The sequence below is a fragment of the Polypterus senegalus genome, chromosome 6 (genome assembly GCF_016835505.1).
Source record: "Polypterus senegalus isolate Bchr_013 chromosome 6, ASM1683550v1, whole genome shotgun sequence".
Lineage (NCBI taxonomy): Eukaryota > Metazoa > Chordata > Cladistia > Polypteriformes > Polypteridae > Polypterus > Polypterus senegalus.
In genome coordinates, this window is record NC_053159.1 from 126,266,448 (window position 1) to 126,291,493 (window position 25,046).

Below are 25,046 nucleotides of genomic sequence, written 5' to 3' on the forward strand. Positions count from 1 at the left end.
GAGACTGCCTACTGGGACAGCATCTTGAATTTGTCAGTGTGGTGTTTATAAAACAACCCAGGAAAATAAAAGAACTTGTCATTAGTTTCAGGAGAAATTGTGATGACATCTACTATTAAAATCATTGCAGAAAACGTGGAGGGGGTCCCCAGTTCTAAATTTCTGGGAACCCACATCACTGAGGAACCTATATGGTCAATAAACACTATCATTCAGGTCAAAAAGGCACAGCAGCAGCTGTAATTTTTAAGAACACTTGAAAAAAAAATATTCAATAAGCCCTCGCCTGTTGCCTCCTGGGAGATGCTACAGGGCCACAAATGCTATACCTTCAGTCTCAAAAATAGTTTTGTATTCTAGAGCTATCGTTGAACTGAACTTAGTTGAAATATGACATCATCTTAACCCATTTCTACTGCTCAGTTTTGCAGCACTCTTAAATGTGTTTATTATGTGAAATATTGTTGTCTTTGTATAATTTGTCAGAACTGCTGTACTTAAACATTTTTTATATGTGTATGTATTATACATTTATATTTTGTTTGTGAATGTTCTTAAACAGTTTTAGCAGTCTGTATTGTTCCAAGTTATGTACAGTAATTTGTTTTTAAATTGCAATAAAGGCATACTCCAATAAAGGTAATGAATCAAACTGTTTTAACCTCTGCATAGATTTTATTTTTTCATTCGATATTTCCTTCAGAAATTTTAACCATCCATCCATCTATCCATTTTATAAACCCGCTTTCTCAAAGCTTGGGCATGGGGGAGGTACAGCCTATCTCAGCAAGCATCAGGTGCATGGCAGGAATAGTCACTGGACATATCAAAAAATATATATGTAAGAAATACAATTAGCCATAAACCCAATTTCTTACAGTAGCACAAAAAATCTACACTAATAAATTGGGTGAAAGTGGGTATCTGCAACAACTGGTTTGTGGATCATCTCTGGACTGGTTTACTCACTATGCCCTGTTGCATCAGTAGACTGAAAAACACCCACGTCATCTGCAGCGACAGTCTACCAGTGACTAGGACAAGCAACTGATTTACTGCGACTTATTCAACACAGTTCAGCATAGCAATTTGTTTCAACAACTTTTTTCCACCAGCCAAATCATGAGATAATCATGAGAAACAGACATCTTCAGACCGAGGGTACTTGTAAATGGGCAATAAATAGGTGCAAGATTGTTGACAATAGTATGAAGCTGATCCTAAACACAAACATCACAGAAAACTTGGCAGGACAGAATCAGTTTCACTGTCCATGTCAACATGTGATGATCAAATCACATTGTCGTCACTATCACCTAATTCAAGCAATGATTAAGTTTCAGTATGTTCTAAAACTGAATTTACAGCTTTTCATTTGTCATTGTGTTTTTAGTTGACATCACCTTCCATGAGATGAGTTACCATTGCGTTGTCATAAAGTGACAGAACACGTGAAAATATTTTTTGTAGTATGATGTTATCATGTCCACTAGATGGCAGTAAAATACTGTCCCCAAAGTTATTAGGAACTTAACACTGTAAAGTGGATCATTACACGTCACCCCAAGTCTAACTCTAGTGTAACTGTATTACAAAGAATTCCAAGCATGAATCACAGTTGATTAAAGCCAAGGAGACTAAAGTACATAGAGAGAAATTGATTGTAATAGTCTGCATCACTCTACTAGCATGCAGATTTTTCTTGCTTGACTGGAAATATCCCAACCCACCCTTGATAACTCAATGGGTAGGAGACTCTGTATTAGGAAGATATGTCCAAAACATTTCTAAAACACATCATTAGTGTTATTTTTAGAATATGTATACTTGTGATTGACCGTCTCATGTTAAGTATTATATTTAAAAAGTTAAATGAAATAAAATATCCTCCCAGCTGAGACTGATAGTGTTAAAACATATCTTGTAGCAATAAAACAACACAATAAAAACTTTTAAGAAGCATATTGATTTTATTTATTAATATATTTTAATGACCCATATTGACACAGTGTGTTTTGCAGTACTGCAGATAGTTTAAGAACTAAATCTGCAAATATAAGAAAAAAGCAGCAAATTGACTGAATTGACATTGGTCTTGTTAGGAAGTAACATTCATAAGTGAGTGTGTTTTTATATTGACAAAGAAATTATGTATTATGTGAAGCCAGAATTTAAAATATGTCATCCAATATCTCTTGAAGTGCCCTTGGTTTGCACAGTACACCATTAATTTGCATGACTTTATTTATTGCTGTTGTACTACTTTGTTATTGTCCCTTATAATTCTGACTTTTTATACCAACAGCCCCAACAGTACTTACGAATGTGTCACCACAAGACAAACTAATGCAAGAAGAAATTTTTGGCCCAATTCTTCCTATGTTGAGTGTTGGGGGTGTAGATGAAGCCATTCAGTTCATCAACCAGCGAGAGAAACCGCTGGCTCTCTATGTCTTTTCTCATAACAAGAAGGTAATTACAGATTTTACTTGTACTATATTCACTTGTGTAGTCACTGAATCCAGGTGTTCTTATTCTTTAAAAGGGAGAATGACCTAGAAAGATGGTTGTTATGGAAGCACTTGCAGTGAATATTAAAAAAAAAAAAAAATTACTAACTATGGCAACTGTACAAGCACAGTGAAAAAGCAATGAAGGTCCCATTAAATATTCCAGTCTTCCACAATCACATGACAGGAAACTTAAAAACGGGCAAAGATTTCAAAGGTGAATGGGGCACTAGGCCAGATCATTTGCAAAAGCCTTTCAAATCCAGTCACACATGAATGTTTCTTTGGGCAAGAAGAGGAAAAAAGAGGAAGACACGATTTGTAAGATTGTGAAAATAGTAGAAAACGGAAAGAAATCCAAGTCCGCTAAGATTTTTATTTTATGTTTGTTGTTCAGCATCTATAGATGTATCTTTTATAATCTTTGTGTTATGAATAAATTGTATTTTTTTTTATAAAATTAAGTGCGTTTAGATTAGCTGTTGAATTGTATGCTTATCATATTCCTGGCCCACAAACCAGATAGAGTGAAGAAAGTTTATATGCTCCTTTGTTTAATTCTATAAATTTTGTTCATAAGTTAGAACTCATCTATTCCAATAGCTTGCTGCCTGAACTAGGACACTCTTCCAGCTGAAATAAATTTCACATAGTTGTTTTTCCAAAAGAAAAGCCTTAATAATAATTGTCAGCATCTAAAGAGAAACTTCAAAGAAAACACATTTTGTGAAAGACAGTACTTTGTGTAGCTAATAGTTGTAGGTGTAGCTGTGTAATGTCTTAAAAATTTATAAAACTGTTGTAAAGTTTATGCAGCTGAATTTAGAAAGGATGAGAAAAGATGATCCCAGACTCACTTCCACTTGAAGTTCATACCCAGGTCCACCAATACTCAGTAAAATTCCTTCTTATAGCTTCCATACTTTATTTTTTTTTTTTTATTTCCTGCCCCACGAATAGAAATAAGACGTGTTTTATATATGTTTGTTATATGTACATTTCTTAATTTATGTTCTGCATTCTCTTAACCCAGTAGTAAGTCACATGGGCATCCTGTCTATTCATGCAGCCCTGAATTAAAGGCAAGAACCTTTACTAGTCAGGACACCCCTTACATTACGAGGTGTAGTATGCACAGACCCAGACATCCAATAAGGCCCAGCCACCAAAACTTGGGATGTGATAGAACGCAGAGAAATTTGAAATGAGCATGCAGACTCCATATGGACAGTGCCCAGACTGGGATTTCAGTCTAGGCCTGTGTAGTTGCAAGGAGGCAGAGCTAATCACAATGTCCCCTGCCCCTTTACTATCTTTCCATATTCTATACTTACTTATTCCAAATCATCATCACAAAGAGCCCATATTCTGCGATCTCTGGAAGTAAAGTGAAAAAGCACAACACGTATGTAATAATTATGTGAATACGCATACTGTAGGGGCTCCTAGAACATAAAACAGTGACATTTATCATAATAAAGTATTTTATGTTGATCTATGCGTGAAACCATTGCTTTGTGTGCTTTTTAGAAAACTGAATTTTTTGGAAACATTTAGTCCTGGGACAAAAGGAAGAAAAAATAATTAGCCCTAAAAGTGTTAAAAGATTTTCAGTACATTTAAGCGGAGTCTTATTCAATCCTGAGGCCCAGGTGGTTGTATCCTAGCCTGACATTATCCAACTAGAGGCGACAACAATCTCCAGATGAGGTGCCACTTCATGCAGGCACACCCACAGTCACTCCTATGGTGCAAAAACAAATGAAGCTGTGCAGTAGCAGTGCTACCTTCTCTGTAGCATTTAAGTGTCCCAGACAATGTTTTTACTGTGTGAAGCGTGGGATACCCCTCATAGCACACATTAGGGTGCTGAAATACAGAATTATCTGAAATGGTCATTCAGCACAATTGCACTTCCACTCCTTTGGTACAAATCACATACATATATTTCTAAATTTGCTTGGCTCCAACAGTAAGCTTTTCCAACTGTGTAGCGTGTAGACATTGTTTTACCTATATAAAATAAGCTGTAAACATCTACTTAATTTGTTCTTGTGGAAACCGATCTTTTCGTATACATAACACAAAAGTCACTTCGGGATTCATGACTTGGAAATGATGGTGAGTGCTTAATATGGCCAACTGGCTGGCAGCTAAAAGAATTATGGCACATTCTCAGCTTCAAGCTGTTTTAAATTATTATTCAAGAATGCTCAAAAGCTATTTCTGTTTTTCATTTACAGTGGACTGCTTTGCAAATGGAGGATATAGATAGCGTACAATAAAGCCTTTTCTGAGGATTCAGGTGTCACTTCTATTTTTCCTAATCATGTTTGCTTATTGTCAACATCTACACTGTTCGCATATGCACCAATCTGAGTGACACTGTTTCTGTCCAAATTGATTATTAGCACACAGTAGTCTTGAAAACAGCTTTCAGGATTATTTTATGTCTTATTCAACTTGCACATAAATACAACTTTTGTGTCAACAGTGGATATATGAACAAAAAGTTCAGATAGGCTTCTTTTTATGTTAATTTTGACGTTTTTATTTTAATGTGCTTTAATGTCTAGTGTAATCTTAAATTGCCTCAGTTAAAGTTTCATTTCTGTTTTTAGTTTGTTTTTTGCTTTTGTATATATTTCAGACTGCTGTGTCATATCAGGTCAGAGGAAACAAAACATCTGTTTTAAATACATTAGACAGTGTACCACTGAGTTTAAACAGTTAAATATCTAGCCATCTTACAATCCTGGGAATTGCAGACATTCAGTGTTAGGGATAATCTTTTATGTATTGGGATAAAAACTCATTTGTTATAATGGCTGAGGTTTACCATCTGTCTCTTCACATGTAGGACGATCCTTCATTTGGATAGTAATATTTTTGTCTGGTCTTTCTTTCAGTTAATAAAGAGGGTGATTGCAGAGACATCAAGTGGTGGAGTCACGGCAAATGACGTGCTGGTACATTTCTCTGTCAATGCCTTACCTTTTGGAGGAGTTGGTAAGAGATTACACCTTTTTCTCACAGGAATCTATTGCGCTTATTGTTTTGTCAGCCATTTAAGAGCAGCAAAATAGAGAAATTGAACATTCAATCAGCAAGAGTAAAAGAGCTTTTAGTGATCATTTAAAAGCCCTCCTCAGAAATTCTCTGTACTTGGTAAACCACAGTTGTATACCAAGATTCTTCCAACAAATCCATGGTAGTGTCTTTCAAATGAACTGAGATGTTATATGCTCTTGCATAAATTCACTTGGCACAAGGAAATTGTTTCTTTTTTCAAATAGTTGATAATGTGTTGAATCTCTCTCGATTGAAAAAGTTTTCCATCGTGTCTGTGTTGTTCAGCCTTGACCACTCCCCTCCTCACCACTCGCCCAATCATTATTTCTACTGTGTAAATCCTCTCTCCGTTCCCCTCCTGACACCACTCGCCCTTCAACACAGTCGATTATAATGAATGACAAGGCAGAAAAGCAAACTATCTATTCAAGAATGTCAAATTTTAGATAGAAAAAGATTGGCAAGAGCTGATAATGGACACTGAAAAAAAAAAAAAAAAGAACAAAAATATCTCAAACAATATGTGAACGGAAATGGAAAAAAGCAACATTTATAGAATGTAACTTAGAGGATAAAGTCATTCATAATATAGTGATCCCTCGCTATATCGCGCTTCGACTTTCGCGGCTTCACTCCTTCGCGGATTTTAAATGTAAGCATATCTAAATATATGTCATGGATTTTTTGCTGGTTCGCAGATTTCTGCGGACAATGGGTCTTTTAATTTATGGTACATGCTTCCTCTGTTGGTTTGCCCAGTTGATTTCATACAAGGGACGCTATTGGCGGATGGCTGAGAAGCTACCCAGAGCATGTATTACGTATTAAATAAAACTCAAAGATATAAGATATGCTTCCCGCACGGTGCTTCACACACTTCAAAGCTCTAACAGACCGTATTGATTTTAGATTGTTTGCTTTTCTCTGTCCTTCTCCCTCTCTCTTGGCATCCTGTGCTCCTGACGGAGGGGGTGTGAGAAGAGGGGCTGTTTGCACAGAGGCTGTTTGCTTAGAAGATACGGATGTGTCTCTAAAAATGCGGAAAGACTACCTTTACATTGATCCCTTCATTGCGGCCGCTTTATCGAGGTGCTTCCCATACTTAAAAGCCAAACAGTCCTATTGATTTTTGCTTGTTTACTTTTCTCTCTCTCTCTCTCTCTGACATTCTCTGCTCCTGACGCGCGCACTCCTTTGAAGAGGAAGATATGTTTGCATTCTTTTAATTGTGAGAAAGAACTGTCATCTCTGTCTTGTCATGGAGCACAGTTTAAACTTTTGACTAAAGGGTGTTATTTCATGTCTAGAGGGCTCTAATAATGTTAAAAAAACGTATTTAGAAGGTCGTAAACAGGTTTTAAATGCTCTAACTGCGAAAATATTAGATTTATTTAAAGAATCCTATTTCGTAGAAATTCATTTATCTGTCTGGAGCGGATTAACCGCGATAAACGAGGGTTTACTGTATAACTGTGCGGAGAATATTTATAAACAGTGTGGGAGAGTTAAAGAGGCTTAAAATATATAAAAATAACCATACAAACATATGGTTTCTACTTCGCGGATTTTCACCTATCGTGGGGGGTTCTGGAACGCAACCCCCGCTATCGAGGAGGAATTATTTTGTTTTTGACGAGGCGTTAATAAAAATAAATTAAAAATTAAATATTATGTTTTATTCTACTTTTACTTTTTTTTTTTTTTTTTACAGTTCATTGGTGTTTAAAAGGGTGGCACAGTGGCATGGTGGGTAGCGCTGCTGCCTCACAGTTAGGAGACCTGGGTTCGCTTCCTGGGTCCTCCCTGCGTGGAGTTTGCATGTTCTCCCCGTGTCTGCATGGGTTTCCTCTGGGTGCTCCGGTTTCCTCCCACAGTTCAAAGACATGCAGGTTAGGTGCATTGGTGATTCTAAATTGTCCCTAGTGTGTGCTTGGTGTGTGTGTGTGCGCGCCCTGCCCGGGGTTCATTTCTTGCCTTGCGCCCTGTGTTGGCTGGGATTGACTCCAGCAGACCCCTGTGACCCTGTAGTTAGGATATAGCGGGTTGGATGGTATTTAAAGTAGACAGTTGTAGTAAAATACTCAAGTAACTGATTTTCTTTCTGTAATAACTAAGGACCAAACCGTCTTCCTCCAACACCCTGTATGTATACTCTTCTGGATATCACCTCTTTAAATACCATCGCTTTCTCTAATGGAGGAGTGTCCTGATGCCCTTCAACCAGCTCAACTATGCGGTAGCTGGTGCACACTTCCGGGGATTGGTGAGCAAACCGAGCAGGGGGCGGAGTCCCCTAGCATTAAATTATAATATAATATATACAGCTTGCAGACATGTATAGAAGTTAGTTGACTAAACATTACAATGAGCAATTTTGACTGTGTTATGATTGTTGGTACCAGATGAGGTGTTCAGAAAGAGTTACTCTCTTGGGAGTTTCATTTACTCCAGTCTCTATAGTCTACAGACAATGAACAAAGAGCATCTAATGAGTGGCAGTCCAAAACAAAAGGTCACAAACACTCAACACCACAAGAGTAATTTTCAAAAAGGAATATCTGAATGCACAGTATGTTGGACCATGAAGCAGGTGGGCCACAGAATTTCCTCTCTGGTTATCTAAGAACAAGTAGATATGGCTACAGTGGCCACATGATCACCTAAACTGAGCAGCTGGAGAACTGAATACGTCACTGCGTCTCATAGATTTCAATTTCTGCGACAATGTACATATTGTATAATCTGGCATAAATATGAATTCATGCGTCTATCCCAATTTATGCCAATGACACAGGCTAGTGATGGTAATGTAATGGTATTGGCAATATTTCCTTGACACACCTTAGGCCTCTTATTAACTTTTGTATTTCATTTGAATCCCACCCTGCTGTTGACTGTTTCTATCTCTAGGCTGTCTGTTTTCAGATTGATACTTTCAGCAGGACAATGTGCATGTCACAAAGCATGCATCATCTTGAGTTGGTTCCATGAACTTGTCACTGATTTCATTTTACTCTAATGGCTTGCTTAATCCCCAGTAGTTAACATTTATTTACTCATGTCTGCTGGTGAATTTTGTGGAATTGGGGCCTGCCACGTCATTACACGTTTCTTCACCTGTGAGACGACCAACAAATATTTTCATTGTACTGAACCCAAATGTAAAAACTACAAGTTTAATTGATTTAAGGGAGATAAATGTATGTTTTCAATGATGAAAAAGAAAGAAAAAAAACGGTTTGAAAATATGGAAATTCAAGCTAATGTCACTACTTAAAACATTTTGCTTTGAAATTGACAACCAAAAAAAAAGATCATTATGGAGAGCCCAACCTCACATTGACACTTCTAATCAAAAGTAATGGGATAGTGCTTCTTTTGAAATAAAATATTGAAAACTGCATTATCATCCTTATAACCTATGTTGGGGGAGGTACTGTATACTGTCTCATGATACAGAAATAGTGCCTTTCGTTTTTGTAATCTGTAGGTACCTCTTTTGACATCAATTCTGTGTATTCTTTAGACTGCAGTGCAGAAAAACCTTTATAGACGTTTCTATGTCCAGAACTACTCTGAACAAGTTGAAAGTCCTTGTAATGCCTGTATATACAGCAGCATGTCTGTGCCTTCTGAAATTTAATTGGAATTTATTATTTTCAGTGTACTAATTTGGGGGTACCCACTAAAAGCTCACACTGTAGTTCATCCTCATATCAGTTGAGTGTATACAGTAATGCTGTGTAAAAAGGTTACAAATAATTAAATGTTGGGGAATTAATCATTTACATTTATGCACTCATTTATTAACTAATATGCAGGTAATGGTGTTAATGCAGGGCTCTGGCTTACTACTATTAATTCATCATTTTCTTACTTTGTGCATATTGTAAATGTGCAGATGAATTGCAAAAGTGGGCTGTTTATGTGAATTCAGACCAGAACTGGGCAGGTATAGACTAAACCATGTACGTGAAGGACATCAAAAAATACAGAAAAAAAGACAAGAAATTACCCAAAATTCTACTTTTCATTGTTTCAGGTAACAGTGGGATGGGATCCTACCATGGAAAGCACAGCTTTGATCGGCTTAGTCACCTTCGTGCATGCCTTGTCAAGTCTTTGTCCATGGAGTCTATGAATGCTGTTCGATATCCACCCTACTCACGAAAGAAGCTGAACTGGGCAAAGTTCTTCATCCTCAAGCGTGTTCGAATGGGGTGGCTCAGTAAGCTGTTTGTGTTAGCAATCATGACTGCTTTGGGAGCTGTTGTCCTGCAGGTAACGATCGCTTAAATTTTAAAGGTAGTCTTATTTTTATCACATTAGAGGGCCATGTTCTTTTTGAAAATCCTTATGATGATCTCTTTTATTTGTAACCTACTTTCTTGTTGTCATTTAAAATAGCGTATTTACAGTTTTCCAATGGATATCCGGGAGGATATGGCACTGGTGGTTATAAAAATGTGCCCATCTGTTTTAGATTAAATCTTACATCTACAACACAATAAAGTGTGCAGAAAGTAAAAGGGTCTGAATACTTTCCGAACCCACTGTACATGGGAAATACGTCATTGAAGTTATTGCAGTAGTAAGATTTTGTTTAAAGTTTAATAAATAGCACTTTTTTAAGTATGATTAATAAATATCTCTTTTTTTATGTTCTCTTTAAGATGACCAGCAATTATAGGCTCTAATTTTGTTTTACAGCTTTACTTCAAGAGAGACTAATACAAAAACATGTTGGATTTCTGCTGAAGCATCTAAGAATCGTCAATGAATGTTGTTTGGAATCTTCTTGACTTTTTATACATAGTAAAATGAAAGTGAATTTTATAGCATCAGTTATTACACAGTCTGACATACTGAATGGTGAGCATGAAGGAGACCATAGTTAATGATCATGTAATTGCAATATAATGAAACAGTTTATATTTTGAATGTTGATGAGCCACCATTTAATGTTTGATTTTTGCCACTCGTTTTTCCCTTGATTTCACATATGCCTGATCAAGTTTCCTTTGCTCTAGTCTATTGTAGTTCAGCTAAGCTCATGTGCTTTTAGTGTAATAAATGCATCATATAAATTTACATTTCTTTATTGATTTTGTTTTAGATAACACAATACAATAAAATGTCACTTAAATAAGTACAACATTATCAATCTTTGTTTTTTTTTTTGTTTTTTTTCCTAAAACACTTAGGAAGCAAAAGGAGAACAATTTCAGGGTACTGTAGGACGTTGAAAGTGAGCTATGCCCACAAATGGCTGCCATAGCTGGTACAAATGTTGGGTTGACTATGGATGGCTAGGTAATTTTTCAGAGTGGCAAATAATAATACACAGCCTAAGCTACAGTGTAATAGATTGTTGTAGGATATTTTCAGTTAAGCAAAATTAGGGGCAAATTTGCAAAGAAGGAAAACACAGGCTAGAAAAAATGGTGATGTATGAATGTTCATTGAGACTTGTGGACTGCAGAGTGAAAATGCCAGTCTGATAGGTTTGAGTAGTAGACAAAGGGGAAAAGAAGACCAAAGGAAGACGTGGCACCTGCTTAAATGGAAATACTGTCTGTTAAATGCCCAGTCTCATCCTGGGTGCATTCTAGTCTCGGCTCGAGGAGGTGAATGTGCAATATCATTTCCAATAAGTTTAACTAATGATAAGCTAATGCTGAACCTATTCTGCAAAGGCTGAATAACAGTGATATGTAAAAAAAAAAAAAAACTCTTCTAGGTATTTAATAACCTGTAAGTCTCCAATGAAAGCCTGGGGACACTGTAGACCTTGTACATACAGTATTGTATTGCTTTAGCACCTTACAAACTCACAAAACCCAGATTGTTTACATCCTTTTGCTCCAAATAATTGCATTCATATCTTGCTGTTAGTTTAGTATCATGTAAGTTAAAAAAGTGAATTGTACTTTTTCCATTTCAGAACAATGCTTCCTAATGTAATGAATTGTTCTCTCTCTGGAGTCTCTTGTTTGACTTCATTTTAATTGACTTGCACATTTCAAGAGAATTAAAGGATGACATTTTCCATTTATAACATGCAATAAATAACTTGGTTCAGAGGCCATTCCATAAAGAAACAGAGTCCACTTTGTTGTTACCATGCTAGCCTGATAAGCTTTACTAAGAAGGCCTTTCACTTAAACGTCAGGCATAATCCCTAAGATGTGTCTCACACTATGTTGTTACTTTTGATTTTTACACTAAAGCATTGTTTTTCAATTTTTATTTTGTACTAAACCACTAATGGTCACATGCAGCGCCAAACATTCCTTTGTCTGTTTAGGACTTTATGATCAGAACTGATAATTCCCTAAATGATTAACAGAAGCAATTTAGATATTGATGTGTTTGAAAGACTTGAGTTTTTTTAAAGGAACAGACTTTATCACAGTGCAAGTAACTAAAAATGCAATTTGTCTAGTTTTATGCTGTGGAAATGGTCAAGAATGTGGACTTATTCATTCTGGAAATGTAAAAATTATTATATTTTTTAAATGATGTCATCCTTATTACTTATTTTCTATATCGTCTTTTAATTTTCCAACCTGAATTTCTTTAATAAAGTATGAAAGTTTAAAAAAAAAAATCTTGATTTTTTTGTATCAAATAACACAGTAGCTGACATAAACAAGGACACATCCTGTATTTTATACAGTGCCTTTCTAGAGTTAAATCATAGAAATAAAGACGTTTTGTATAGAAGAGGAGCTAACAACTACAGTCTGCTCTTCCTTCAGATCAGTTGAAAGAGTTGCACCCTTGCACAAATATGTTGACTTTTTTAATACACATTTCCTGTGTTAAGTTTTCCAAATGGGTTACTATTTTATTGTTAAGATTTGATAAATGTAAGTTTAAGTAAATGACAAAATGTTAAATCATAAAATGTTCAGGGTGTGCGCACCAGTGCGCATTTCAGAGCTTTCATTTCTCTCTCATGAAATTTCACAGGTAGGAAGGCCCTTCTGACCTATAAGGATCCTCCTTAATTTAAGTGTACGTACTTGTATGACTATTATAACGACTTATTTATTTAATGGTTGATGATTCCATAAGCCCATCATGTTGGCCATAGTTCAAGTGAATGGATGTGGAGTTTATATTTACAGGTGCTGGTCATAAAATTAGAATATCATGACAAAGTTCATTTATTTCAGTAATTCCATTTAAAAAGTGAAACTTATATATTAGATTCATTCATTACACACAGACTGATGTATTTCAAATGTTTATTTCTTTTCATTTTGATGATTATAACTGACAACTAATGAAAGTCCCAAATTCAGTATCTCAGAAAATTAGAATATTGTGAAAGGTTCAATATTGAAGACATCTGGTGCCACACTCTAATCGGACTGCTGACTTGAAGAAAGAAGAGGCACAGAATCCACGTTGCTTGAGGTCCAGTGTAAAGTTTCCACAGTCAGTGATGGTTTGGGGTGCCATGTCATCTGCTGTGTTAGTCCATTGTGTTTTCTGAGGTCCAAGGTCAACACAGCCGTCTACCAGGAAGTTTTAGAGCACTTCCTGCTGCTGACGAACTTTATGGAGATGCAGATTTCATTTTCCAACAGGACTTGGCACCTGCACAAAGTGCCAAAACTACCAGTACCTGGTTTAAAGACCATGGTATCCCTGTTCTTGATTGGCCAGCAAACTCGCCTGACCTTAACCCCATTGAAAATCTATGGGGTATTGTAAAGAGGAAGATGCAATACGCCAGACCCAACAATTCAGAAGAGCCGAAGGCCACTATCGGAGCAACATGGGCTCTCATAACACCTGAGCAGTGCCACAGACTGATCGACTCCATGCCACGCCGCATTGCTGTAGTAATCCAGGCCAAAGGAGCCCCAACTAAATATTGAGTGCTGTACATGCCCATACTTTTCATGCATCAGTCTGTGTGTAATGAATGAATCTAATATATAACTTTTTAAATGGAATTACTGAAATAAATTAACTTTGTCATGATATTCTAGTTTTATGACCAACACCTGTATATTGCATTTCATGTGGGTGTTTAATAGATAAATAAGGACACAGTCAAATACTTTTCCAGGAAAGTTTTACTTGCCAGTATGTTTGAAGACTAGTTATAACTTCATCCTGTGATGGCATGTCTTTCCTTAGCTGCACGCCTCCTTTCCCTGTCCCAACATATCAAAGAGTTGTGCATGTTGATTTTTGCCTACATTTAAAAACTCACCACAGGTATGTATTTTGTTTCCTTATCTATTTTTTGGTAAATGCACATTATTTGCTTAAAGGCTTTTTATATACAGTAAAAGCACAACCATGTAAGTGCAGATTAACTATGAAAGTACCTGGTCATTCTTAAATAAATCTGCTGCTGCATAGGAGCCTTTTAGTAAAAAAAAATGTAATCTTGCACAAATGAAACAAATTAAAAACGAACAGCAAAGCAGAATTCAAGGCTTTATTTATAACTAGGCACAAAAGCAGGTTAATGCAATGCAGTGGGTGTATATATACACACACACACACACAGCATCACACGTTTATAACAACTGAGGGTGCCGTTTGCACTAGTAAAAGAGCGAATTTATAAACTTATGAAAAATCAAAGCATCAAAAATTTCAAAAAAGGCGACCGATGTCTGCTATAACAAGTTAGTTCATTCCGTGTGCTTGTCTATTTTCATTTGGTATAGGTGTTTGCCGGCTTGTTTTACTCGTATTCCCTTTGAATTCGTGCCCAGCAAACTTCGGCTTCTTCGGGATAGGTTCAAGAACATATTTAAGCATGTCTTGTATTCCCACCAAGGTCTGCTATCCAAGTCAAAAGTACTATAAGTGACCATCTTAACGGAATTCCGTACTGCCCACAGCGCACACTCCCCTACGTAATCATTTCAGACGCTGGATTGGCTGCGTGTAAGTAAGCGACGCCCGCCACAGACTTACACAACTCTGTGTTGTCGAGAGGTAGGAGGAGCCGGTCGGACGAAATTCTATATAAACAGTGAGGCAGGCAGGTCCACGATGTTAGGGTAACGGTCCGGAATTAAACATCCGACGAACAGAGTGGAGTGCCAGCGAAGTCGCCATCAGTGTCACTGCGGAATTTAGTAACCACGGACCTTCGCTGGACTGCTGCTCGCTAACCGGTAAGTGAAGATGCAAGCTGTCCATTCTTCACACCTGTAACGTAACTTTATACCTGCTGAATGATTAATGTGATGTTTTAGATAACAAAACCTTACTGTTATTTCCCGAAAAATATAATAAACCCGTCTGTTCCGTTTAAGATTTAAATAATCATGGTCCGGTCCAGCGCTGGTTTCAATTTCGACTTTATTCTGGAAATTAATTGATGTTAAAATCCTGATGATATCTTATATAAAACTACCCTCGTAGCTCGGTATTAAAAGTGCGTGCACCAGGAGAAATCCTTTGGCCTTGCATTGTCTCGTTTCTTCTGTTTTTTTAATCAACTTCTGAAAAATGAAACTGGCTGCGTGCGCCACTTTGTGGACTTAACAGCATACTCAGCAGTCTTTTAATTTTTTTTCCTTTTTCAGGATATGCTGTATAATTCTGGTTACTTTCTGGTAATCTCTGTCATGGCTATCATCTCTACTATTGTGTTTCCTAAATAGACGATGTTAAGGGAGAGGCGCACTTTGTAAAAGACTAGCGCTACTAGTAATCGCTACATCACTGCAGATGGTACTGCCAAGTCAGCAGGCGTTTAGTACTGGAAAGCCATCTCTGCAGTCATTTGAAAGGGCCAATTAAAACAGCAGAGGAGACAGCAAATACAAAAGGATTGAAATCCTAAATATCACAGAAAATTTCATGTTGTAAATGGTACAATATATAAATATGAACTCTTGCTGTTGCCATTTAAATTGACATGCTGGTGCAGTGGGTCCCATTGCCATCTTACAGGACACAGCCATGTACTTCAGTTCAATTACCTGCTGAGATGCCTTCTGAGTGCATGTCAAATGTTCATACTAGTTTTACTAATGTGAGTTTTCTCCAGGGCCCCTGGTTTCCTTCCTCCAGTTATGGTGAAGGACCTCTCCTTGTGTGCATATACTTTGTTGATACATTTTTGTACACTTCTTGCTTTCCCCCCATTATTTGGTAATTTCATCACCAACAACATTATTTGTTCGACAAGAAATAAAAGAAGCAAATCCTGCTGCCTTCATGTGCATTTTCTTACTTCTGAGATTCTTTTTTTTAATTTCTTAAAATCATTCATTCAGGTATTTTGCCTCCCCATTCCCATCAATCACAGTAACACTCCTACAGTATCATTTCCTGTCTCTCTATTGAGTTTTTAGACAAAGGCCATCTCAGTTTTCTTTGATATAGCTGCTCAGCCCCTAGAACTTTATCACCATTGTGTTCGCTTGGTGAGCCATTACAAGGAGGAGGTGATCTTCCCCACTGGCACAGTACACCACTGTTTGATGAAGACCTCCTCCCATATGCTTGGAATTATTTGCCAGTGCTGATGACTCCTCTACGCGGCTCTACATCCCATCAAAGTGCTTCCGCAGTCTTCCTAAACCCTTATCAGTACAATGCAGCAGTCACAGGGCTCACAATCCAATTAATCTGTGCTGTTCCAGGTTGGCTTGGTGTGTCACTCAATCACAGAGATGGCATTTTCCTTTTCTTTTCAAATGTGCCTAATGAGAGAGTCCACTCTTCTCGTGGTCTTTTTGTTTAAGGGAGTCCTTTCTTTGGAATTTGTGCATTCTTTTCCCTTTTTGTAGTTGATAGATCCTAGTCACGTTCTTCCTGCTAAGTTAGCATATAGGGTGGCAACAGTAATTGGATTTGTTAGCTTGCAAATCCAGGGACCAACCTTGATTTCTCATTTTGTTTAGTGCCCATGTGGAGTTTGCACTTTCTTCTTCTGTCCACGTGCCCTTTGTCCTCCAAGGTTCCCAGAGATGAGTATGTTCAGTTAACTTGACTGAGTTTGGTCCAGTTTTGGTTCAGCTGTGCACCCCAGTGTTGCCAGGATATGGTTAGATGCCTCTTGTAGGCCTAAGTATGCCCTGTCTTTGGTAGTGCAAAGCTAGTGTTTTTGCATTCACATGAGTTTTCTCTATCTATGTCAATCCATTGCAGTTAGTGTGAAATCCTAACACGGTGAGACATCATGGATTTCTTTCCTCTGATTTAAGTAATCTCGAACCCACGTCAGAAAAATGGTACCACTTACTGAAGTGCTCCTGGATGGCCATCCATGGACGTGATATCAAAGAGTTTCGAGAGAGTCCAAAGGAGCACATCAGTAGAATCGCAGATGAGGAGACATCTTACATCTGCACTATCCACTAGAACGGGCGTCCTCAAACTCCATCCAGGGGACCCCTTCTGGCTGCAGGTCTTGTAAAATTGGACTTCTGGTCTAAATAAGCAGGCTGTTATTTCCCAGTTTCTATGTTTTGTCACCCGCTGCACTCGGGTCCCAAGCCAGGTGGTCTGTCGTGTGGTGGATGTGGCAATGCGCTATCAGCACGTGCTCCCAATCTCTCTCTCTCTATGTTTTGGGGTTTCAAACCAAGTTTGGTAAATTTTTATTACGTATGTTACATGGGGATCATTTACTTTTTAAGTCATTTCCATTTTAAGGTGGCTTTGAATTTTTATCATTCTGTTTTTTATTCTGCTTTTCTAGTTGTTCTTGTTATTGAATTGATTATTTATTACCAAGCAGATAAGTGAGCCTAATGCTCCAGCAGTCACAGCCTTTCACTACTGCCGTGTTATTTGACCTGGTCTCTACATGGCTTGTTCTTAATTTTCATTATTAGAATAAAATTACGGGGGGGAAATTACAGAATACTTAAACTTTTAAAGCTGTAGCAAAAATACAAATATTTCTAAATTGCTTAGAAATTTCAAAATCACACTGCTCTGTTGAATGCAGAATAAAGCTATGTGCACACTACTATGTTTTCATTTAAAAATGTAAAATATGGCATCGTTCATTTTAGCCTTTTCACATAATTTCCAGAAAAATCTCCGTCCACACTAAAACAACCGAAAGCGCATATGAACTTGACGTTCGCCTACACTGGCCGTATGTGTATATCAGTGGAGAAATCCTTGAAGGCACAATAGCGCTGCCGGCCACGAGCTTTATCATGAAACTACTACGACTGGTACATTACATTATTTGCCTTTTGTGTGTGTTATAATACATTTTTCTTTAATATTTCTGTCACTGTCTCTGGGCAACAACACTGTCAAAGGATCCATTCACATGTGAATGCTAAGTTTGGCACACGGGGCTCAGCATTTAGAATTGCCAACCAAGCATTGGATTAGATAGCCAAAGACAACTGGAGGATTGTATAGTCATCCTAAACACAGAATAGTATTTCTGTCCTCTGTCAGCACAAAATCTTCTTTCCTTGTTGGGAGAATGAGAACCGGCATGTAGGCATTATGCTATTTGTGTATTTTGTGGAGGAGGAGTTCAGTCCTTACCTGCCCTTGTTTGGAGACCAGAGAAGAGCAGAATAAAAGGCTTGGACAACAGCCAAACCCTTTGAAGCTGTCGGACCTCCGTCCGAAAACCCTCTCAGCCTGGTGCCGAAAAAATGGCAGACTGCGTAGATTCAGACTCCCACACCTGGATAAGTCTGTCATATGCTTCCCTTCTGTAACCGCGTCAACCGTCAGTAAATGTAAGCTAAAGTATATTTTTCTCATGTGATTCTTTTACCGCCATAATCACGATGGGAGGGATATCGCCTTTTCTGTCATATTACAATATTTTTTTAGTTACTTAATGTGCCACAATTTCAAAAGTACACATTTCCGGAGAGCTAAAGCCTCCAAAGGAAACAGTGTGTGTATATGCAGCATTCAGACTGAACAGAACACAATTTCAATTCATACAGGTAAGAATCACAACAAGTGCCCTAGAAAGCAACTCTTCTGTGTCTGCTCTGTTTTTTTGGGTTTTTTTTTATTCATGAATGGTGACCAATCAGAGAGTGAGACATGATGAGTGGGATCCAATCACGAAAGGCCTACGTAATAAGCACAAACAAATCAGCGCCTGATCAGAGGCTGTGTTTTCCATCCATCAAAATTACAACTTTTGGAAGTAAATGGGTCTGGAGAACATTTTCAAAAATATCTCCACATTTAGGGTTTAAAAATGCCATGGCAGTGTGGACAAAAGGTGAAAGCAGAGATTAATGTCTGTGTTTTTGAAATAAAAATGTAGTCGAGTGGATGGGCCCTGAGAGAAGACAAAAACATACCAGCTAATTAAAGTAAAAGACTCGCTGATTGTGAAACTTTGGGGAGGGACGGCAGCCACAGGGGGATTCCCCAAGACTGTGCTGGAAACCTACTGGGCTAGACCACTAGGATTACAAACACAGTGCACAAAGACACAACGGCTTGAGGGAAGCAAGAAACCAGACATTTAAATAACAAAAGACACCAACTAAGGGCCCAACGCTGCTACACGTAAGCCTGCTACGGTGCACCGACTGCTAATCTGCTATGGCCAAGTTTAGAAGAAAACTTTTAATCTGGCAGAGGATGGGAGACTTGAAGCAAAGCTCCAGTGAGTCAAGAACATTAAAATGAGTGATTACACCAAGCCATTGAGACAACACCAGCAGTGTTACCAAAGCATAACTTACTATTACCACCCTTGGCAATGCTGTCTGACATTTTTTACGACTGAAAGCTGTAACAAGTCAGTCTTTAGCTGTAGCTTTTTTCTTAATAAACAAATGGCAAACAAAAAGGCCAAAGTAGCCAATCACATAGATGTAAATTGGAGCGGGCAAACAAGAAACTGTTTGTGAAATGAGAGCGACGTGAGATTTGATTTGTTAGGGCACAGAGGAGAGAGCCGGCGACATACGGCTTGACTCCGTAATGTTTGAAATTATTAATATGGTGTGTTCCCACACCTACTTAAACAAGAATGTTTGAATTACGCTTAATAGGATCACACAAGGACGATGGAAAATGAAAGGTTTGGGAGTGCGCTGGTGCTTCATCCTCCACCAAAAGCATTTAAAGGTTACTTTTAATATTTTACAAAAGATGAAAAATAAAAAGTGAATTAAGTACTAAGTATGTGCCGTATCATTCCAAATACTGTGCAATGTGACTACCAAAGTACCATTTCTGACTGTTTTTTATATTATTTTTTTGAATGAGGTGTGAAATCAAATTATTTCACAATGGCTAATTTAGGGAGCCCTGTTTCCCTGAATTTTCCCACTGGACGCTACCATTTTGAAGGGCATTCACCTAAAACGTCTCACTGGACAATCCATAGTTCTTGCATTATTCCTCCATCTGCAGCATATTTTTTTTGAAAATGAATATATTGGAATTGGGGTTTCTAATTATATGTAGGTGTATTTTCAGAATGTGTCCATTAAAAATATTGTGGTATTTATTATAAATACATTTTATTCATATTTGTCCCCCATTTTGTTTTACTGTCTCAAAGGGAATCGGCAATTTCAGTTGCAAACCTAAAAACCGCAGACTGGTCTTTTCTTCAGGCTAAAACATGGCAGGTAAGCATTTACAGTTCAATTCATTATTGTTTCTCTATGTAATATACTGGCAACTATTATCCACATAAATGAGCTTGATGGAATAAATGGCTGCTCCTCATTTGTCATGGCTTTAAGTGGACCTTTAATGTGGGAGGTACAGCGGTGCAGTAGTTAGTGCTGCTGCCTCACAGCTCTACAGACCTGGGTTGGCCTGTTTGCAACGAGGAGTTTTCACATCAAAATCCCCCCTTAACAAATATGTACATGCTAGGTTAAGCAGTGACTCTTAACATGACCCAGCATGCTTGAGAGCAGGCGCGTTTGCCCAACGTCGGCACCGGCATTCCATTCTTTGTGGACAAAGCAGCCAAAGAACACTTTGCTGTCCTATAATAGAAAACACAGATTCAGAAAATGCCACTGGCATTGAGTTTAGTTTGATAAAGATAATACAAATGAAACCATTACATCAATATACAACATAAGCACAACACTTATCAGAATCCCCCAACTCCCCAGAAACCACCAATTTCACAGAAGTATACCTTGCTAGATTTATTAAATTGCATGTAAAGTTCAGTCACCTCATAGCTTGTGGGTTAGGACTATTTTGAAAGCTAGCAGCCCCGGTCTTGTTTGATCCATCTACCAGATGAAAGAAGATTGAGGTGAGGGTATGACAGGTTAGACAAGGTCTTATTCACTTTATGCTTCAGTTTGTAAAAGTACAGTAAATCCACAGTGGCTTAGGTAACCACCAAAGATTTCAGAAGCAGTGCACATCACTCTCTGTCTGCTCTCTGTCCTCCCCGAAGTTAGCGTCATGATGAATTATCTGTGATTTGAGCTGTCACCCATTTATTTGACTATAAAATCATTTGAATGGTGCCCTCTATCTGTTTATAACCTTAACTCTAACCCTGATTTCATTTATTTTTGTACTCTAAGCTGTGTCAATGGAGAAGCAGGCAGTGCAACGAGCCAGAGCAGCGTTTTTGACGGGGAGAACCAAATCTCTGAAATTCAGGGCTATGCAACTGAAGGCTCTTCAGAGGATGATTAAGGAGAAGGAACAAGAAATTTCTGATGCCCTCAAGCTGGACATTGGGAGGGTAAGTTGGGGACGATGAATGAAATGAAAGGCTAAATACCTGCACAAGAGTAGCAGATTATTGGAATCTCTGTAGCCATAGGAGATCATAGGATTCTAAAAAAGCTGGGCAGTAAAGTCTTGCTGGGTTAAAGTACAAAGCCTGAAAGTGGGAGGCTCCTCTACTCGTTCTTTACTAGGATAAAACGTGGCGCCACACTTTCAGATTGTAAAATCACTTAGATTAGATTGTAGTTTATTTGTTCCCAAATAAAAATTCCAATTTTACCGAAGTCAAAAAAATATATATTTATGTACAATGCCATCCATAATTTTTTTACCTCTCTGCTCCACAGTTTTATAGTTACAAATCAAACAATTTAGATGTGATTAAAGTACACGTTGCAGACTTTTAATTATGGGTATTTGCATACATTTTGGTCACACCGTGAAGAAATTACAAAACTTTTTCTACATGGTCCCCCCATTTCAGGACAACATAATGTTTGGGGCATAGCAATGGTGGATATGTTAAAGCAGTCATATTTAGTACTTAGTTGCATATCCTTTGCATGCAATGACTGCTTGAAGTCTGCAATTCATAGACATTAGCGGGTGCTGAGGGTCTTCTCTGGTGATGCCTCTAATGCAGCCATCTTCAACTCCTGCTTGTTTCAGGGACTTCTCCCCTTAAGTTTTCTTTTCAACTTATGGAAGGCACACTCAGTTGGATTTAAATCAGGTTCCTGGCTTGGCAATTCAGGAATTCTTCATTTTTTTAGCTTTGAAAACCTGTTGTGTTGCTTTAGCAGTGTGTTTGGGTTCATTATCTTGTTGTAGCATTGAAGTGATATGCAGTGAGTTTGGAGGCAATTACTGGAACTTGAGCAGATGTTTCTATTCACCTCAGAATTCAAAGTGTAATTGCCATTAGCAGTTAAATCATTAATGAATTTAAGTGTGCCAGTACCTGTGGCAGCCATACATGCCCAAGCCATGAGACCTCCACCACCATGTTTAAAAGATGAGATGTATGCTTTGGATCCAGGGAGTTCCGTTTCGTCTCCACACTTTGCTCTTGCCACCACTCTGATTTAGGTTCATCTTTGTCACATTTGTCCACAAAACCTTTTTCCAGAAATCTTTCAGGCTCTTTCAAGTACTTTTTTTCGCAAACTGTAACCTGGCCATCCTGTTTTTCTGGCAAACTAGTGGTGTGCGTCTTGCAGTGTGGCCTCTGTATTTCTGTTCATGAAGTTTTCTTCAGATAGTCGTCTCTAACAAATACACATCTGCCACAAGCAGACTGTTTCTGATGTGTTGGACAGACATTTGAGGCTTTTTCTTTACCATAGTGAGACTTTTCTGTCAACAGCAGTTACGGGCTTCCCTGACCTACCAGTCCCATCGTGATGACTGAGCTCACCAGTGTATTCTTACTTCTTAATGATATTCCAGACAGTAGATTTAGATAATCCTATAGTTTTCTGATGTCTCTAAGGGTTTTCTTCTTGGTTTTTCAGTCTCATAATAGATTCTTTGACTTTCATTAACACAACTCTTGTCCTCATGTCGAGCAATGGCAACTGCAGACTCCAAAAGAAAAATAATACCATTAAATGAAAGTCTGCAACCTCCCCAATATCAGATGCCACCACACAGACACAGTTCCTGGTTCAAATAAATGATTTATTTAACAGCTAATTTGTTCATAATGGGTTAATATAAGCACAATACCTCTTCTGTATTTCTTTCCTCTCCTCCACACCTCCAGGTGAGCTCTGTCTTCCTTCCTTCTTCATGACTCGGACTCCCTTTTATTACAGACTCGGGAGTGCTTCCAGTTCTGGGGCACAGATTAACGTAAGCCCTTCCAGGTCAGACGGGAGCCTCCTAAAACAGGGAGTCCCTCTCCCTGCAGCACCCAAGGACCCCGACAGGATTGTCCCTCAGGACTGCAACTCCCATATATCCATCTATTAGACTGGGGAAAGTACTACCCTCAATGCACCAACTCCCCCACATTATCCTATATATATACAATGGGTACGGAAAGTATTCAGACCCCCTTCAATTTTTCACTCTTTCTTATATTGCAGCCAGCCAGCAGTGCCTGGTTGTCTCCACACATACCGCGTAGAATTAAGGCCAAAAAGTTCTATCTTGGTCTCATCAGACCAGAGAATCTTATTTCTCACCATCTCAGAGTCCTTCAGGTGTCTTTTAGCAAACTACACGCGGGCTGTCATGTGTCTTACCTCTCCTCAGTGTGTGGAGACAACCTGGCACTGCTCATCACTTGTCCAATACAGTCCACTCCCCACAGTGAAGCATGGCGGTGGCAGCATCATGCTGTGGGGGTGTTTTTCAGCTGCAGGGACAGGACGACTGGTTGCAATCGAGGGAAAGATGAATGCGGCCAAGTACAGGGATATCCTGGACAAAAACTTTCTCCAGAGTGCTAAGGACCTCAGACTGGGCTGAAGGTTTACCTTCCAACAAGACAATGACCCTAAGCACACAGCAAAAATAACAAAGGAGTGGCTTCACAACAACTCTGTGACTGTTCTTGAAAGGCCCAGCCAGAGCCCTGACTTAAACCCAATTGAGCATCTCTGGAGAGACCTAAAAATGGCTGTCCACCAACGTTTACCATCCAACCTGACAGAACTGGAGAGGATCTGCAAGGAGGAATGGCAGAGAATCCCCAAATCCAGGTGTGAAAAACTTGTTGCATCTTTCCCAAGAAGACTCATGGCTGTATTAGCTCAAAAGGGTGCTTCTACTAAATACTGAGCAAAAGGTCTGAATACTTAGGACTATGTGATATTTCAGTTTTTCCTTTTTAATAAATCTGCAACAATTTCAAAAATTCTTTTTTTTTGTCTGTCAATATGGGGTGCTGTGTGTACATTAATGAGGGAAAAAATTAATTGAAATGATTTTAGCAAATGGCTGCAATATAACAAAGAGTGAAAAATTGAAGGGGGTCTGAATACTTTCCATACCCACTGTGTGTGTGTGTGTGTATTGTGGACTGGGACCCGGACACAGGCAGACGGACATCTTATGTTCACCCAACACACTTTTATTTACAATATATACAAGTTTTTGTGCACTCACACACCCCAGTGCCTCCAGCACCGATTCCCCCAATGTCCAGGCCACACAGTTTCTCTGCCTTTCTCCTGGCCGCCTCTAGTCCTCCCTCCAGCTCCGTCCTCTTCCACCCGACTTCTGCCGATGACTGGAGGGAGGCGGCCCTTTAAGTAGGAACCCGGATGGGCTCCGGCTGCTTCCCGGCACTCCCCCTTGGACACAACCCTGTGTGGCAGAAGTGCCGGCTGTGCACCCGGAAGCCATCCGGGTGTCTCCTGTCTTCTTCCCACCAGCACTTCCTGGTGTGGCGGAAGTGCTGGGCTCCAGGGATATGCAGGCATTGGGGCGCCGCCTGGTGATATATATATATATATATATATATATATATATATATATATATATATATATATATATATAAAAAAAATCATGGAAGGGAGACGAGACATGATCTTCTCAGAAGACAATTTGACGTCCCGCAAGAGACATTTTAATATCCCGCGAAGACAGTGAGACAACATTTAAAACAAGTTCACGGACATCTTACCAAGCAGTTGTTGGAATGCTTTTGGCAGACAGACATCATGTGCTCCCAGCTCATAAAACAACGACAAGCAACAAGCAGAACATGAAGCTTGCTAGCAGCAGGAAGCCAGCAGATGATCCGACTGCTTCTCCTTAGCGTGTTTTTAAAACCACCCCTCCATTCACAAC

General features: G+C 38.6%; 2 protein-coding genes across 3 annotated transcripts in view; both read left to right on the plus strand.

The window, feature by feature from the left end:
* Positions 1-11,313, plus strand: part of LOC120531570 (aldehyde dehydrogenase family 3 member A2-like) — a 71,398-nt gene extending 60,085 nt beyond the window's left edge. For both annotated transcript variants that reach the window (XM_039757087.1, XM_039757089.1), the window contains exons 8-11: positions 2,306-2,472; positions 5,420-5,519; positions 9,625-9,863; positions 10,293-11,313. In XM_039757087.1, the coding sequence (XP_039613021.1) occupies positions 2,306-2,472; positions 5,420-5,519; positions 9,625-9,863; positions 10,293-10,313 (527 nt within the window). In that variant the 3' untranslated portion in view covers positions 10,314-11,313. The remainder of the gene's footprint in view (positions 1-2,305; positions 2,473-5,419; positions 5,520-9,624; positions 9,864-10,292) is intronic.
* A 3,238-nt stretch (positions 11,314-14,551) lies between these two features.
* Positions 14,552-25,046, plus strand: part of LOC120531571 (aldehyde dehydrogenase, dimeric NADP-preferring-like) — a 48,233-nt gene continuing 37,738 nt past the window's right edge. The window contains exons 1-3 of the mRNA XM_039757090.1: positions 14,552-14,737; positions 20,095-20,164; positions 21,095-21,258. Of these exons, the coding sequence (XP_039613024.1) occupies positions 20,158-20,164; positions 21,095-21,258 (171 nt within the window). The 5' untranslated portion in view covers positions 14,552-14,737; positions 20,095-20,157. The remainder of the gene's footprint in view (positions 14,738-20,094; positions 20,165-21,094; positions 21,259-25,046) is intronic.